This window comes from Odocoileus virginianus, chromosome 20 (assembly GCF_023699985.2).
Source record: "Odocoileus virginianus isolate 20LAN1187 ecotype Illinois chromosome 20, Ovbor_1.2, whole genome shotgun sequence".
NCBI lineage: Eukaryota > Metazoa > Chordata > Mammalia > Artiodactyla > Cervidae > Odocoileus > Odocoileus virginianus.
Window position 1 is genome coordinate 15,776,406 of NC_069693.1, and position 17,130 is coordinate 15,793,535.

General features: G+C 42.8%; 1 protein-coding gene across 6 annotated transcripts; it reads left to right on the forward strand.

Moving 5' to 3' along the window:
- Window positions 1–2,099: 2,099 nt before the first annotated feature.
- On the forward strand, window positions 2,100–16,211 carry ZNF792 (zinc finger protein 792). Of its 6 annotated transcripts, none has more exons than XM_070451770.1 (4): window positions 2,100–2,612; window positions 3,043–11,489; window positions 12,225–12,347; window positions 12,993–16,211. In XM_070451770.1, the coding sequence occupies exons 2-4, from the start codon at window positions 11,456–11,458 to the stop codon at window positions 14,615–14,617; spliced, it is 1,782 nt and encodes a 593-aa protein (XP_070307871.1). In that variant the 5' UTR covers window positions 2,100–2,612; window positions 3,043–11,455; the 3' UTR covers window positions 14,618–16,211. The 6 variants fall into 6 exon arrangements, with proteins under 6 accessions (XP_070307871.1, XP_020766265.2, XP_070307875.1 ...); XM_020910606.2 differs by having other exon boundaries at window positions 11,363–11,489; XM_070451771.1 differs by lacking the exon at window positions 2,100–2,612 and having other exon boundaries at window positions 2,633–8,252; window positions 10,981–11,489.
- Window positions 16,212–17,130: the final 919 nt, after the last annotated feature.

The following is a 17,130-nucleotide window of genomic DNA, read 5'->3' on the forward strand; positions in this document are numbered from 1 at the left end:
AAAGAACAGAAATTTATTTTCTCCATTCAGGACAGAGTTTATTTTCTCAGAACTAAGAGGAAAGTTATTTTCTCTTAGTTCTGGAGGCCAAAAGTCCAAGACCAAGCTGCCATCAGAGCTGGCTTCTGGTGAGACTTCCCTTCCTGACTTGGAGATGACTTCCTCCTTGCTGTTTTCTCACAAGGTATTTCTTCCATGTGCTTGTGGAAAGTTATCTCTGGTGTCTCTTTCTCTTCTAATAAGAACACAGATCCTATCAGGTTAGGGCTCCACCTATATGACCTCATTTAATCTTAATTATCTCCCTAACAGCCCTATCTCTCAACACAGTCACTTTGGGGTCTAGAGCTTCAACATATAAATTTTGGGTACAGGGGGACACCATTCTGTCCATCAAAATTAAGAAACTAAAAAAAAAAAACAAACAAAGACACAGATTACTAATTCAGAAATGAAGGAGAGATTATTCACTACTGACCCCATGTTCATTAAAAGGATCATAAAGGAATGTTAAGTCCAGGAATCAAGGTAAACTGAACATGGTCAAGCAGGAGATTGCAAGAGTCAACATCGGCATTTTAGGAATCAGTGAACTAAAATGGATGGAAATGGGTGAATTTAATTCAGATGACCATATATCTACTACTGAGGGCAAGAATCCCTTAGAAGAAATGGAGTAGCCTTCATAATCAACAAAAAAGTCTAAAATGCAGTACCTGGGTGCAATCTCAGAAATGACAGAATGATCTTGGTTCGTTTCCAAGGCATTCAACATCATATTATCAACATCCAAGTAATCCAAGTAATGCCAAGTAATCCAAGTAATGCCAAGTTTCCAAGGCATTCAACATCATAGTAATCCAAGTCTATGCCCCACCATTAACGCCAAAGAAGCTGAAGCCGAAAGGTTCTATGAAGACCTACAACACCTTCTAGAATTAACACCAAAAAAAAAAAAAAAAAAAGATGTCCTTTTCATCATAGTGGATTGGCATGCAAATGTAGAAAGTCTAGAGACACCTGGAATAACAAGTAAGTTTCACTTTGGGGTACAAAATGAAGCAAGGCAAAGTCTAACAGAATTTTGCCAAGAGAACACACTGACCATAGCAAACACTCTCTTCCAACATCACAAGAGACGACTTTACATATGGACATCACCAGATGGTCAATACCAAAATCAGATTGATTATATTCTTTGCAGCCAAGGATGGAGAAGCTCTATATAGACAGCAAAAACAAAACCTGGAGCTGACTGTGGCTCAGATTATCAGCTCCTTATTGCAAAATTCAGGCTTAACTTGAAGGATTTAAGGCCATTCAGGTATGACCTAGATCGAGTCCCTTATGATTATATAATGGAGGTTACAGGCATATTCAAGGGGTTAGATCTGGTAGACAGAGTGCCTGAAGAAATATGGAGAGGTTCGTAACATTGTACAGGACGTGGCGACCAAAACCATCCCCAAGAAAAAGAAATGCAACAAGGCAAAATGGTTGTCTGAGGGGACTTTACAAATAGCTGAGAAAAGAAAGAGAAAGGAAAGGCAAAGGAGAAAGGGAAAGATATATCCATCTGAATGCAGAGTTCCAGAGAATGGCAAGGAGAGATAAGAAAGCCTTCTTAAGTGAACAATGCAAAGAAATACAAGAAAACAACAGATTGGGAAAGACTAGAAATCAAGGTTTAGATTGCTGACCGAGAACTTGGGTTTTTAAGGAATTCCCAGGTGATGCTAACGTCACCGTTTTGCGAAGCACTGAATCTAAGCAACTTTAAATGTTAGTACACAAAGAACCCGTATATTAGATATTATCTTCATTATTCAAAGTGAATGTAGGTCCCGGGGAGCCTGCGGGATCAAGAGACCAGCCTACACCCACACAGGCACGTGTGGGTCTCATATTACAGACTTCTGAGGGCAGGCGGCACTTGGCCTTAGGCAGTCCCAGAGGTCTGGAGATCGCCCCCTAAAGAGGAAAAGCTCGCGGTGCCTCCAGGCCAATGTCAATGGCTAGCCGCGAGGTCCTCTCTCCTCCCCCGCCCGCCTCCTTCCCGCTCCTCCCTGCTGCCCCTGACCCGCCCTGCCGGATGCAGGACAGAAAACACTGTCCAGGAGGCTGTGCCGGTGCGTCACCGGCTGGCGCTGGGCCAATGACAGCCCGGGAGAGTGTTGTTTCTTTGGGCCGGGGAGGTGGGGGCCGGAACTTCCTGCGTTTCTGCCCAGCTAGTCATTTCCCCGGACTGGGTCGGCGCGCCCCGAGCCGTGGGTCTGGGGCTGGGGGTGGGGCTGGACGGGTACCGCTTCCCAGGCGGTTTTCGGGAACGGGAGGGGGAAGGACAGGGAGGCAAGGACCCTCCTCTGCGCCTTTGAACTAGCAGTGACCCCCCGGAACGCGGTGTCCGCCAGGGTCCCGCCGCGCCGCGCTCTCTCCGCGGCACACGGCCCTGGGCGCACTTGACCCCGAGGAGACTGAAGTCCCACTTCGCCCGGGGCCAGGCGCCGTGGCGCTACGCTGAGCCCGCGACACCCGCCTCGGTCACCCGCCTCCGAGGGCTCCTGCGTCCAGGGGCTGCGATGGCGGCGGCGGCGCTGATGGACATGGCGCAGGTGAGTGGATGGGCTTCGGGCCCGCAGCTGCTCAGCCCTTCATCCTCACGTACCCGGACCCGGGGGATCAAAGATGGGCATTGCTCTACGACTTGACGTCTTTTTCATCTCTCTGCTTTTGAGTCTGGGGTCCTGAGGGTTTGAGAGGGAGCGAGTGGTCACTCCCAGCCTTGGGTCCTGAATCCAGGGCAGGGATCATAGAGAGCGGGTCCCATTTCTGAACTCTAGTGGATGAGATGGGAAACGGTTTCCTAGGCAATAGGAAGCAGCCGTGGGCAAGTACAGGATGGAGCTGGGAGTGTTCAGAGAGCAGGTGGGCTGAAGTCATCCTGGAATGGCCGGCTGAGAAGCCGGGCGTCTGTTCTGAGAGTGTTGGGAGCCACAGAAGCCAGAGCGGAGGGGGAAGGTGATGTGACTTACATCCTAACAGGATCACCTGGGTGCCAAGTGGAAAAACTGACTGTGGGCTGAGGGTGAAGGTGGGGAAGGCAACCAGTAGCTGCTGCAATACTGCTGGCCAGGTGAGGAGGGCAGATGATTGCAGGTAGAAGAAGCGATGGGGTTCTCAGTGGGTCTTCTAAGTGAGGCTGACCAGATTTCCTGAGGTGGAAACTGAGAAAGAAAAGCAGCGAGTCGATGGATTTGGTGTTAGCAGCTGGAAGGATGGATGAACCATCAACTGAGAAGGGAAATTGTTTGTAGGAGGAATTTCGATTGGAAATACCAGAAGTTACATTGGGGCCATGTTCTGATGTTCCAGGGACCCCTGAGCGGAGTTGAAGCTTGAGCAGCTAGACACACAGTTATGGTGTTTGGGGGAAGCTTAGTTTAGGTTAAGAGACACTGAATATATAAAGGGACATTGGCAGACTATACATAAAATAGAACTGTGACCCACAACCTGCAGCAACCTGCCCAGGAAACAAACCCCCTTATCTACAATAAACAACCCAGGAAGCCATTCTGCTGTAAGTTAGACTTGCAGGAACCCAGATTGCTATCTCTAGTGACAATCCAGGAAGTTAAACAATAATTTCTATAACAGTTGGCCTCAAATAACCAGGACTTAATAACTGACAACTGCTCTGTTTTTGTTCCAACTTAAAACCAGCCAGAAATAGCCAAATATGCACCTCTAGCTGATCACCTAGGATGCTCTGCTTCTAGTTAGCTTGCCTACAGCTTTCCCAGGCCAACAGGGCATACCTGAAGCCTTCCATTTTTTTCCCCACTTATAAAGCTTTCCCATTCCTCTGCCTGCCTTTGAGTCTCTGCCAACATATGTGGTTGGGAGATGGGGATTGACACATATGCACTATTGATACTATGTATAAAATTGACAACTAATGAGAACCTACTGTATAGCATAGAAACTCTACTCAGTGCTCTGTAGTGACCTAAATGGAAAGGAAATCCAAATAAAAGGGGATATATGTATACATATAGCTGATTTACTTTGTGGTATGGTAGACACTAAACAATGTAAAGCAACTATATGCCAATAAAGTTATTTTTAATAAAAATATTTTAAAATAAAGGGAACACACATGAATTAAAAAAAACAAAACAAAACTTAAGTGGCTAACTCCCTTTCTGTAACAAACTCAGAATAAATATCCTTCTGCTTTTCTCGTTTGGTTAGTCTTTGTTTATTTTCACAGTGAGAAACACCAGGGACTTCCCTGGCAGTCCAGTGGTTAGGATTCCAGGCTTTCACTGCAGGGGCTTGGGTTCAATCCCTGGTCCGGGAACTAAGATCCCACAAGCTGCACAAGCTTAGTCGCTCAGTCATGTCTGACTCTTTTGTGACCTCCATGGACCGTAGCCCGCCAGACTCCTCTGTCCACGGGACTTTTTCCAGGCAAGAATACTGGGGTGGGTTGTCATTTCCTCCTCCAGGGGATCTTCCCAATCCAGAGATTGAACCCACGTCTCCTGTGTCTCCTGCATTGCAGCCTAATTCTTTACTGCTGAGCCATTGGCGAAACCCGTGTGACCAAAAAAAAAAAAAAAGAAAATAAAAGAAACATCCAAAATGTGGCATCTGGTGTGTGGACAAGGGTGTAACTGTGTGTCTGATTCAGGAGGGTGGCAGTGACCTTAGAAGGAAGGAGGAAGGAAAGTGGAGCCCGAGAACTGGGCATCTTGCTTTGGTACTTTGGCCAGCTTGTTTGGCATCATAGAGACAGATGAGGGAGAGTTAGTGTTTGTGGTAGTAGCTGGGTGGGGGGAGGGGATCTGTGTGTAGGGAAAAGTGTGTCTGGCAGCTGGCCAAATTTTCCTGGGGTGATAGGTATGAAAGGAGGTCTGAGGCTTAGTAGTGATGGAAATAGTTTTTCAGTGAGGCGTGGACTGGTGCTCATTCAGCCATCTGCATTCTCACCAGGCCTTTGTGGACCCTGAGGAAGCTCTGGGATTTTCAGTCAGTCTGGAGAACCAAGGGGCAAATGGGACAAGCTGGGAGAGCTATTAGACCCTGGTGGGTGGGGGCAGGAGGACCAGAGAGGTTGGCTTTGAATGAGTGATTGATGAAGGGACAGAATGTGCCTTAGAGAAGCAAGGGGTCTGCTGTAGTCCTGGGTAGGTTGGATTGAAGCCAGGATCATGGCCAGGTCCGGAGGCCTTCACCTCAAGGGTGGATGTTGCCCTTGGCAGTGGGAGCCATTGAAGGTCTTGGGCAGGCAGGGTGGGATCATGGTTGTATTTGCCTAGAATTCTCTGGATGCTGTCGGGGAGGGGGAAATTTCTCCCTCTACCTCTTGTTTGAGTTCTTGTGGGTGCACTAATAAATAATTAAACTAATAAAAAATTAGCATAAGACACGTTAACAGGAGAAAAATACATTTTAATGTAAGTGAAGTCAGAAATGGGACCTAATAAGTGGCCAAAGTCACCATCTTTTACTCATTAGTCAAACGATACCTTTGTGAGTAGTCAGCTGGACAAAGAAACTTAGATTTTGGGTGCCCAATTAGTGAAGAATCTAAACAGTTTGGGCTCCAGGTTGTAAATTAAAGAAGTAACAAGGTTTATTTATATAGGTTTCTTGGTCCAAATTCCCTCCCTTTGGCAATAAGGGTGTGCTTTACCTCCAGATACAGGGAGTGCACTTTTAAATAGTTTTCTTTTTCTTTTTTTTAATATCTTGGCCCAGTTTATTTTATGTGTTTATTTATTTTTTTACTTTTTGGCCATGCGTGACATGTGGGATCTTAGTTCCCTGACCAGGGGTCAAACCTGTGCTCCCAGCAGTGGAAGTGCAGAGTCTTAACCATTGGACCTCCAGGGAGTGCACTTTCTACGCAGAAATTTATTTCCTGTTTTCAGGGAGACAGATATGTGGGTCACAGTGTCCCTCTTGCGTTGACTGTTTCTTCAGTAACTTTAATTTAAAATAATCAATAGGCCGTTGATGCACATTTTGGGGAGGCCTATGCTAGGCCCCAGTAGTTCTCTCCTCTGGAACGTCCTCTGTGGAAAGAGACCAGGTAAGAGGAGTCCTCCAACTTATTGAGGGCTTCCCAGGTGGTGCTAATGTTAAAGAATCCACCTGCCAATGCAGGAGACACAAGAGAGGTGGGTTCAGTTGCTGGCTGGGGAAGAGCCACTGGAATAGAAAATAGCACTCCACACCAGTATTCTTGCCTTGAGAATTCCATGGACAGAGGAGCCTGGCAGGCTACAGCCCATGGGATCACAAAGAGCTGGACACGACTGAGCGTCTGAGCACCAGTTCATTGAAGCAATTGTTAGTTCTGAGAAGAGGTCAGTTCAGGAGAACAATTATACCTCATTTCAGGAGGCAGTGATGCAGATGGGCTCCAGAAGCTAGGCATGTGGTACAAGCAATCAGGTAGTTAATGAGACATTTCTAGGAAAACAAAAGAAAACAAAGGGTTAATGTTTGGAGCCAGTTATAAACCAGTTTCTGACATTAGGATGCAGTCAAGAAGATTTCAAGGTGTCAGGGTTGAAGCATCTTTTGCAGTTTGAAATGTCTCTGATGTCACCAGGTGTTCAAGAAAACTTTCTAAGTGGCTCATACAGCAGCAAGCATGAGGATTGTTTAAATATGAGCTGTTGTGGCAGTTTCTCTGAAATTTGTATCAAGTCGTCTAGCTTCAATTTTCAAGGCATCAGGGAAAGGGCAATTTTAGTTCTCAATGATTCCAAGTCAAAAGGGTGGGAGAAAATTGGAAACATTAAAGAGTTGTAGCTAGATATTGGAGGAAATTAGAACACTTCAGGATCTAGTCCAGATTTCAGATAAACAACAAAACCTCAATGAAACTAACAGTACTAGAATCATGCATACAAGGGTTCAGTTTAGAATCAGGGTTTAATCCCTGGTCAGGGAACTAAGATCCTGCAAGCTATGGTGCAGTTAAAATGAAAATAATGAAATAAAGTCAAGTTCTTTCAAATTGTTTGGTCGTATCTGAGTCTGTGTGTGTCTCTCTCAAATATGACTTTCCAGTCAAAAGCCTGGATAAGATAACCAATATTTCTAATTGTGTTCTATTTTAAGGAGAACAGATTTTTACTGAACTTTTCCAAATGTAACTATATTGTTAAGAAAATAAGAATACTCATGAGAGTTTCTGAATTCTGGAGCAATCAGGTGGGAAGGAAAAAAATGAATGTTTCATTTTTGCTTAGAAAGGTATGCTGTGCTGTGTTTAGTCACTTAGCTGTGTCAGACTCTTTGCGACCCTGTGGACTATAGCCAGCCAGGCTTCTCTTTCTATGGGTATTCTCCTGGCAAGAATACTGGAGTGGGTTGCCATTTCCTTTTTCAGGGGATCTTCCCAACCCAGGGATTGAACCCTGGTCTCCCACCTTGCAGGAGGGTTCTTTACCATCTGAACCACTAGGGAAGCCCAAGAATACTGGAGTGGGTAGCCTATCCCTTCTCCAGGGGAACTTTCAGACCCAGGAATAGAACCAGGACCTCCTGCATTGCAGGCAGATTCTTTACCAGCTGAGCTACCAAGGAAGTCCAATTCACCAAACTGCTGTAAATCTTTTAAAAAGAATTCCTTGCATTTAGAAAACAAAAGATTTAAAAATCAGTAATATTGTATTTTAAACAAAAAGTCATAAAAACTATAATTGTATTCATCAGTTCATTCAATTACACGTAATTAATTCTTTGAGTCCAGTTCTTTCATTAGTTCTGTTGACTTTGCCTGATGATTAAGCATGAGGGTAACAGTGATATTCCAAGGAGTTTGTGAAATTTTTGTTAAGGCTTGAATGATTTGCCCAGTGAGGTGGGTGCCTTGATCACTGGAGATTATGGAAGGTATACCCCAAATAGAAAACACTTTTAAAAAAATAGTTTCTTTGTCCCTGTGATGTCATCAGTCTTGTAGCAAGGGAAGGCTTCAACCCATCTGGAAAGCATACATGTAATAATAAGAACATTCTGATAAACCTTACTTAGTGGCAGTTGAATGATGTCCAGCTGCAGGTGCTCAAAGGGTCCAGAGAGAAGAGGTCTGAGTCATCTGGGGCAAAAATAGTTTTTCCCAGGGTTATGGACCTCAAAGGTCAGACATCACTGATAGGCTGGTTTTTTTCTGTTTTATAGAGATCTCCCTGCCAATGTTTATTTAAATGCACGTTAAATGCACGATGGTGAGTGAAGGAATGCAGGGGGGAAAATGAGATTTACTGGGAGCTGGGGAGAACTAAGTAGCCATCTTGGTTTTCCCATAGCCCTGACTGTTTAGTTTGCAACTATTGTTTACCTATTTTAATTTCTGTTATTCAGTAGCATACTGTTGTCTTGGTACAAGGATATCAAGATGGCAAAAGTCTGGCAAGAAGGGGTCAGGATTTTTGCAGAAGCAGAATGGATTTTGTTCACATGTGCAACAGTCTTTATAAATTCTGTTGCTGCTACCTTTGCTTGAAGGTCAGTTAGGGCATTTCTCTGGTACTTCAGTTCAATTCCTTTAGTCTGAGCCTCCATTTTGATGACATAACATTTTATGCCAGGACATACATGACTTCAGGAATTTCACCTAATTTCTGGAACACTTAGAACACATACCTATATAGACACAACATAAAGAAGGTGACAACAGTTTCTACATAATTTAACATATCAAATATGGCTAATTAGTATCTTTTTATAAGGAGAAAGAATAAATCTTTGAGGCATTTTAGAGGGCTCCCGAACCATCTCATCTCTCAAAGTTCTAAATCGAAAAGATTTCATTTACAATTTGATTTGAGGGAAGTTTGTCAAAAATATTTTTAAAAATTCAATTTAGTCAAATAGATCTTCGCAGCAATGTTTCGTTATCCATTCAATGAAACTAACAATGAAAACCTTAGGCAAATATGGACAGTTATGTAGTTCTGAGCAAAATTTAGCTCTTTTAACAGCAATAGGACTAGATTTACTTAATGAATCAAAGAACTGATAAAGACAACAGAATGTAAGTAATTATTTTGACAAGATAGAAGATCTTTGTTTTTTTCCTAAGTATATTATTTAAAGGTAAAGAAAAGCCTTTCATAATCTCTTAGTATCAAGAGCAGACCAGTAGGAAAACAAAGTTTTGTTCTTTTAATAGGGAGAAAACCAAATTCCAATTTTTAGTACTTTACTTTGGTATTAAAACTTACTTGCTTAACTAAATCCATTCCAATCTTATTCAATCATGACCACATATAAAATTCCTGTCTAAAGACTACTTTATTCACAATCTTACAGAATTTCATTTTAGTTTATCCCTTGTTTTCTTTCCCATTTAGAACTAACTAGGTTTAGGACAAAATTACTTTCATTTTCCTTAACAAAAACATCTCCACACCTTATTTTTTCTCATCCCAAAACAATTCTATTATTGTATCTGGCAACTTTAACCACATATATTAATTGGAATCCTTAATCCTTTGAAATTTTAATTTTTTAGTGAAAATAAAGAAGTAAACAGTTGTAAACTTTATTAACATTTTGTGGCTTGGCAAATTTATAAGTACATTGTATAATTTCTAGAAACATATGCTATTTCATAGTACAGTCTTTCAATGAAGCACAAGATATATTCACTAGAGCCAAACATACTTAATCTTTCTGTAATAAGAGGCCAAAAGTACATATAAACTTAGACTTTAGCAATTAATGTTTCAGTACTTTATATTACTTGGAAATGATCTAGGCGTCCAACAAATTCCCATCATTTAATTTAACATAGCAAAACATAGGGTATGACTTACCAAATGGATTTATGAAGTTATTTAAGTGGACATAACGTAACACAATTATTGTTTTAAAATCTACCTAAAAACTCATCACATTTACATCTATTTTATATATTTATTTATTTTTCCTCCAAAGTTGCATGGTTTATAGGATCTTAGTTCCCTGATCAAGGATTGAGCCTGGGGCCATGGCAGTGAAAGCAACAAATCTTAATGACTGGACCACCAGGGAATTCCCTAATTTATTTGTTTTTAATAAGAATACTTAGAATACTCATAAAAATCTCATGAGACTTTAAAATAATCATTATTCTAAGTTTGTTTGTTTGGTGACAAACTTTGCAACAGAGACAAAATGAGCCCACTTGACTAATAAACCCAGGTAGAACAAAAGTTATTTATCTACATTATTTTTAATGTTAAATCTGAGATATACCTGTATTAATTTAACCAACAAGTTTAAAAGTAGCTCTTATTTACTAAAGATTATCCTAGATATATGAACTTGAAAAATATTTGGGTTTTTTTTTATTACATATTTGAGAATTTTTATATAAGTGCTTATTTTTATAAGCCAATTAAATAGAGGTCTTTTACAAATTAATTTTGGCAGTGCCATCTGGAGGTAGCATACACATATGGACTTACAGACAGACACAACCAGAGATCTCATAGTCCTCATTTTAAAACTTTAATCATGAATCAAGTACAACATAAAACTTAACGCATGTGTGCTCAGTCTATCAGTCGTGTCTGACTCTTTGCAACTCCACAGACTGGGGCCTGCCAGGTTCCTCTGTCCATGGAATTTTCCAGGCAAGAATACTGAAAAGGGTTACCATTTCTTACTCCAGGGGATCGTCTCGATCCAGGGATTGAACCCGAGAGACTCTTGAGTCTCCTGCTTGGCAGGTGAATTCTTTACCACTGCACCACCGGAGAAGCATATAGTTTATAAGTAACAGTTGGAATAAGTTAGATTACTAACTTATGCTCGGATTTTGTTCTTTGAGGAGAAGACAAATAAGATGTGTATTTGCCCTTGGCAAACTATTTTAAGGAGGCTGTGACTTAGAGTTTCAGCCAGAGAGGTTTTTTAGCAGTTGGTGTTTTAAAAAGTCTCTCTCTCTCTCTCTTTTTTCAATTTCAGGTTCTACTGATTGAGCTAATCCAGGCTCAGGTTCAGTGGGCTGTGTTTACATTCAAAAAACATGATAAGGTTTATAACTTGAAGAAACAGAAAAAGAAAATATGCTTTCTCCTAGGAGTTTTGGAGTATCTTTGTCTATTATCATATGCTTTAGGGTAATTATTAGGGGCCCTGCATTTCAGACAGAACTCAACTGGTTTCTGTCTGCCTACCTGCTGTGGGCATTGCTGTGGGCTGACACAGCAGTCATAGCAGGCATGGAACTGGGGTCTGAGATCTCCCCTGTGTTGGGGAGCTGGGGAGGAGGGTGAACAGTGAACAGAGAGGGAGTCCTGAGGAAAGAAGCTGATCATGGAATGAACTGTCCCCATCATCATGACAGGGCTGTGTGACCTTTGAGGACGTGACCATTTACTTCTCCCAGGAGGAGTGGGGACTCCTTGATAAGGCTCAGAGACTCCTGTACTGTGATGTGATGCTGGAGAACTTTGCACTGATTGCCTCACTTGGTAAGGCTTTTACACCCACCCAGGTGTCCTGAGCTCATCTCTGCCCATTCCCTTTTCCCAAGAGGTGGTTCTTTCCTTCCCAGAGCTGGGCTGTGGGCACTGCTTCCTCACCTCCCCTCGTCTGTTTTTTGGGCTGTGCTGGGTCTTCATTGAAATGTGCAGGCTTCTCTAGTTGCAGTGAGTGGGTTTCTCTAGTTGTGGTGTACAGGTTTAGTTGCCCTGCAGCATGTGGGATCTTAGTTCCCTGACCAAGGATTGAACCCAAGTCCCCTGCATTGGGAAGTAGATTCTTAACCACTGGACCACCAGGGAAGTCCCCCCACCTCTTCAGGTATATGTGCTGTGGGTCCAGAGCTGAGCTGTGTGCAGGGTCCCATGCTCTTCCCAAGCAGCCTCAACACCTACTGTCTCGAAGCCTTGTGGGGAAGGGTCCCAGAAGGAGGAGTCTTGCAGTCAGCCCAGCAGATCCCATCTGACTCAGCCACTGATCTCCTGGGTGATGTTTAGATCTCTGACAGTTTGTTTGGCTCCTTTGCTTTAGCTAACATTCCCTAAGGCCTGACTGCCAGAAATTCTAGGCACTGATATGGTCACTGTTTGCCATGACCACTGGGATATTCCTGTCAGATCTCCCTGTGTGTTCCTTTTGTAATTATGTTTCCTTTCCTATGTTCTATTGTGGGATAATTCACCTGGGCAAGTGCTGGTCCCTTACCTGCCCCATCTTCCCCTTAGGACTTACATCTTTCAGGTCTCACATAGTTGCCCAGCTGGAGATGGGGGCAGAGCCCTGGGTGCCTGACCAAGTGGACATGACTTCATCCATGGCAAGAGGGGTGTATAGAGGGCCTGACTCAGGTAAGTGGGGGGTGGGGGAGCATGTGACATCACTACTGTCTTCAAATCATACCTGCCACTTTTCTTATGTTCATCATTCTTTTGGTGCCAAGCCAATGGACTTATATCTCTTCTACCTTTCTTTTCCTATTTTTGGTATGTTGACCACTGGTCATTTATTCTCTGATTGGGGCCTCTGTCTGTGCCCCTCACTGTTTCCACAGCTCCCTCTGCAGCACTCTTCAGCATGGGCCTGCACTTCATGTGTCATGAGATGTGCACATTTCCTCTGATAGTCCTTGAACACCAGTTAAACAGTTGCAATCAGGTTTTCCCAGATCTGGACATACCCTTCTGCACAGCTCTCACAGGTTATCAGCAGCTGGAGTCCCCAAGAAAAGCTTTGTTGAGAACGGAGCTGAAGACTTGCCTTTCCATCTGATACTGTGCCCATCTTTGTGTCCTGGCTTCTGGTATGGCCTCCCTTATTTCATGACCTTACCAGGCACAGGACTCCTGGGAAGACCATTCCTTATCTTGACCTTAGGCCTCTCATCTTGCCAACAGTCCCATGGACTCATTCCTGGGTCAGACTTGCATTTGTGATTGGATTGTTTCCTTCCATGAAAATTAACATGAATATCACCAGCATTTCTCTACTTTCAGATTTTTACTGTGGAACAGAGGGTGAGAAATCACCTGCTGAACTCAGTGTTTCTGTAGAAGTGTCACAGAGCATGAATCCCAAGGCAGTTCCATCCACCCAGAAGGGCTACCCCTGTAACCTGTGTGGCCTACACTTGAAAAACATTCTGCATCTGGCTGAACATCAGGCAACACGTTCCAAGCAGAAACCACACATGCATGAGGCACATAGGAAAGAGTTCAAGTTCAACGCCCACTTTCACCAGTCACAGATGCAGCAGAATATGTACAAGTCTATTGGAAGGAATGAAGGCAGGGCCTTGCTTGTGAAGAGCTGCGGATATGACACATCAAAGAAATCTTTTGCATTCAGGGAGGATGGGAAGGCCTTTGTGGCCAGATGTGGTTTTCTCCAGCATCAGGTCACTACCAGTGTGGGGGAGCCAGAGAAGGGCTCTGAAAGTGTGGTGGATTTTTCCACTGTACAACTCCATAAGAAGTACAGTGAATTTGAGAATGCTCTCAGTGACAAACTTTCACTTGTTCAGCAGAGAACCCACACTGGAGAAAGGCCTTATGAGTGCAACAAATGTGGGATATTCTTCAGCTATGCTGCTGGCCTCTTTCAACACCAGAGAGATCATAATCGAGGAAAGCCTTATGAGTGTGGTGAATGTGGGAAATTCTTCAGCCAGCACTCCAGTCTCATCAAACATCAGAGAGTTCACACTGGTGAAAGCCCTCACGTGTGCAGCGAGTGTGGCAAATTCTTTAGTCGAAGTTCTAATCTTATTCAACATAAGAGGGTTCACACTGGAGAAAAGCCTTATGAGTGCAGTGAGTGTGGGAAGTTCTTCAGCCAACGCTCCAACCTCATTCATCATAAGAGGGTTCATACTGGTAAAAGTGCTCATGAATGCAGTGAGTGTGGGAAATCCTTCAACTGCAACTCCAGCCTAATTAAACACTGGAGAGTTCACACTGGAGAAAAACCTTACAAATGCAATGAATGTGGGAAATTCTTTAGCCACTTTGATGGACTTGTTCAACATCACATAGTTCATACAGGTGAACGACCGTATGGATGCAGCGTATGTGGGAAAGCCTTCAGCCGAAGCTCTGACCTCATGAAACATCAGCGAGTCCACACTGGTGAAAGGCCTTATGAGTGCAGTGAATGTGGGAAATTGTTTAGCCAAAGCTCCAGCCTCAATAGCCATCGGAGACTTCACACGGGTGAAAGGCCTTATCAGTGCCCTGAATGTGGGAAATTCTTTAGCCAACGCTCCAGCTTTAATAACCATCGAAGACTTCACACTGGTGAGCGGCCTTATGAGTGCCTTGAATGTGGGAAAACCTTCAGACAAAGTTCTAATCTGAGGCAGCATCAGAAAGTTCACAAACCAGATAAGCCATATAAGTGCAATGAATGTGAAAAAGCCTTCAGCCAAAAGTCTACTCTCATCCGACATCAGAAAATTCACACTAGAGAAAAGAGTACAGAGGGTGTTCTCCCTCCTTCTTCAGCACAACAGCACCTCCTAGAGATGAACTCTGAGAGTAGTCTTTATGAAGTAGCTGTCAGTCAGAAGTTGAGCATTGTTCATCTAAATGTCTATGCTGGAGAGATTCCCAATGGATGCTAAATAAATTGGAAGCTTTCTGGAGCAAGGCTACATTTTCTGATCCCAAACTTTGTCAGAGTTTTTGTCACTGCTAGTGTCTGTGGTAGAAGTCATCTCAGTTCTACCCACTGACAGTTCTCCAGAGTGTGTGCCAGCCACTTCCTGTTCTCAGGGAAGACAGGCCTCTGTTTCCTCTTTCAAGAGGGAATTGTGAGTAGCTTGAGGCCAGAGGAAGATGTCTTCCCTCCCGCTGTGACTTCTTTAGCTGTGATCATGACCCATCTTTGCCATGAAAACCTGATCTGGGTCCTACTGGCAGCTTGCAGAGGTTTCCCTTTTCCAAGACATTGTTGATCTTGTATGATGCTCATGATGGATTCATCCAGCTTCCACATTATCCATCCTTGACTTTACATCGCTCTGGTTTGGGTGATAAGGGCCTTATTGATAAAGTCACCTTTTATCTCCTGTATGCTGATAAATGTGTGGAGTGGGTTGAGAACAGAATGAAGGTCTTCCAAACCAAACAGGTCTCCAAATTTATTGCCTCAGTGAAGAGCAGGATGGCAGAGAACAATTCTCAGTCCAGAGTTGGCCTCATTTGTGTTGCTACCTGAGGTCTCCTAGGGGAGATTGTAGGGCTTGGTGGGCCTAATGTTGTGACTTGAAGGGCATGAATTTTTGTAGATCAGAGGTTACCTTGAGGAAGGGGAGGTTGTGCAACCTCCAGTGCATCTGGAAGCAGCCTGATTTAGGCCCCCTTTTTTCCCCTGAAGATGCCTCCTATTCCTTAGCGCTGTTGAGTAAACATTGTTTACCTGGTCTCTGCCAAGGAGTCATATGCCTTTGATGTCTAAAATCCAGTATATGTCACCTACTGTAAGACTTACTGGGTCCAATTGGCAGATTAGAGGGAATGTATCTGTTATAAAAGTGCATCCAAAATTCCCTTAAATGTAACTATGCAGGATTCAGGACTTGCAGAAATTCTCAAGACCTCCAGACCTCTGTCTTATGACTAAGGCCACTGGCAGAGGAAATCAGCTAAAGGTTTTGTGGATTATTATAGGCTGTCTGCATTATTCATGTCAAAACCAGTGTTGTGTTGGCAGAGAAATGGGGACTAAGAGAAGGTAGATCTTGTAAGCCAGGGAGGAGGCATCTGTGACACAGCCAACCATTTTTGGTGCCAACACATGAGGAGAGAGGGAGTAGAGTCAACATGGGGATGCCAAATCTTAAATTTTCTAAAAAAATAAAAAATAAATAAATAAATAAAATGAGTGGGAGAGCAGATTTTTACTTGCAACAGTTTCTTTTAATGCTTGTTGAGATATAATTTCCATGCAATAATTGGCTGTACATATTTAATGTGTACACTTTGATAAGTTTTAAAATATGTGTACACTCAGGGAACCAACACCACAACCATAATAATGAACCCATCCTTCATCCACACGGCTACCTCATGCCCCTTGACAATCCCTCCTTGCCTTCCCCAGAGAACTGTTATCTACAGCCCAAGGAATCTACTGATTTACGTTTTATTCACTGTGAATTTGTTTGCCTTTCCTAGAATTTTGTACAATGGGAAACATAAAGTATTTATACTCTGTTTTTGGTCTGTTTTCTTTCCTACAGCATAAACATCTTGAGACTCATCCGTTCTGTGTATATGAAGAGTTCATTCCTTTTACTGCTAAGTAATCCTCTCCTGGGACCTTCCCAGATGGCAGAGTTGGTAAAGAATCCACCTCCAATGCAAGAGATGTGGGTTTGATCCCAGGGTCAGGAAGATCCCCTAGAGTAGGAAAAAGCAACCCACTCCAGTATTCTTGCCTGGAAAATTGTATGGATAGTGGAGCCTGGCAGCCTGCAATCCCTGGGGTCGCAAAGACTTGTATGTGACTGAGTACACACACACACACACACACACACACACACACAGTTCTCTGATGAATGAATACCTTAACTTTTGGTTTTTTAATTTAAAATATCTCATAAAATATACAACATAAAATTTCTTATCTTAAGCATTGTTAGGTGTACAGTTTAATGGTATTAAGTATAGTCATGTTGTGTAACTATCACTACTATTCATCTCCAGAATTCTTTTCATTTTGGAAAACTGAAACTGTATTCATTAAACAATAACTTCTTATTCTGCCCCAAGCCCCTAAAAACTAATATCTAACTTTCTGTAATGGAATTTGACTACTCTAGTTACCTCATATAATTGTAGCTATATATTATCTGTCATTTTGTGACTGGCTTATTTCATTTAGCATAATTTCCTCAAGGTTTATCCATGTTATAGCATGTGTCAGAATTACTTTTCTTTTAAACTGAATAATATACCATTGTATGTATATGTCATATTTTGCTTATTCATTCATCCTTTAATAGATACTTGATTTGTTTCCACCTTTTGGTTGTTGCAACTAATGCTGCTATGAATGTGGGTGTACAAATATCTCTTTGAAACCTGCTTTCTATTGTATACCTGAAAGTGGAATTACTGAATCATATAGTAA

What these genes read in the sequence shown, in the direction of transcription:
- ZNF792 (XM_020910606.2), top strand. Translation starts at nt 2,580, where the DNA reads ATGGCGGCGGCGGCGCTGATGGACATGGCGCAG. An exon ending in CGCTGATGGACATGGCGCAG is followed by an intron (nt 2,613 to 11,362) that starts GTGAGTGGATGG and finishes TCATCATGACAG; the next exon opens with GGCTGTGTGACCTTTGAGGA. An exon ending in TGCACTGATTGCCTCACTTG is followed by an intron (nt 11,490 to 12,224) that starts GTAAGGCTTTTA and finishes TCTTCCCCTTAG; the next exon opens with GACTTACATCTTTCAGGTCT.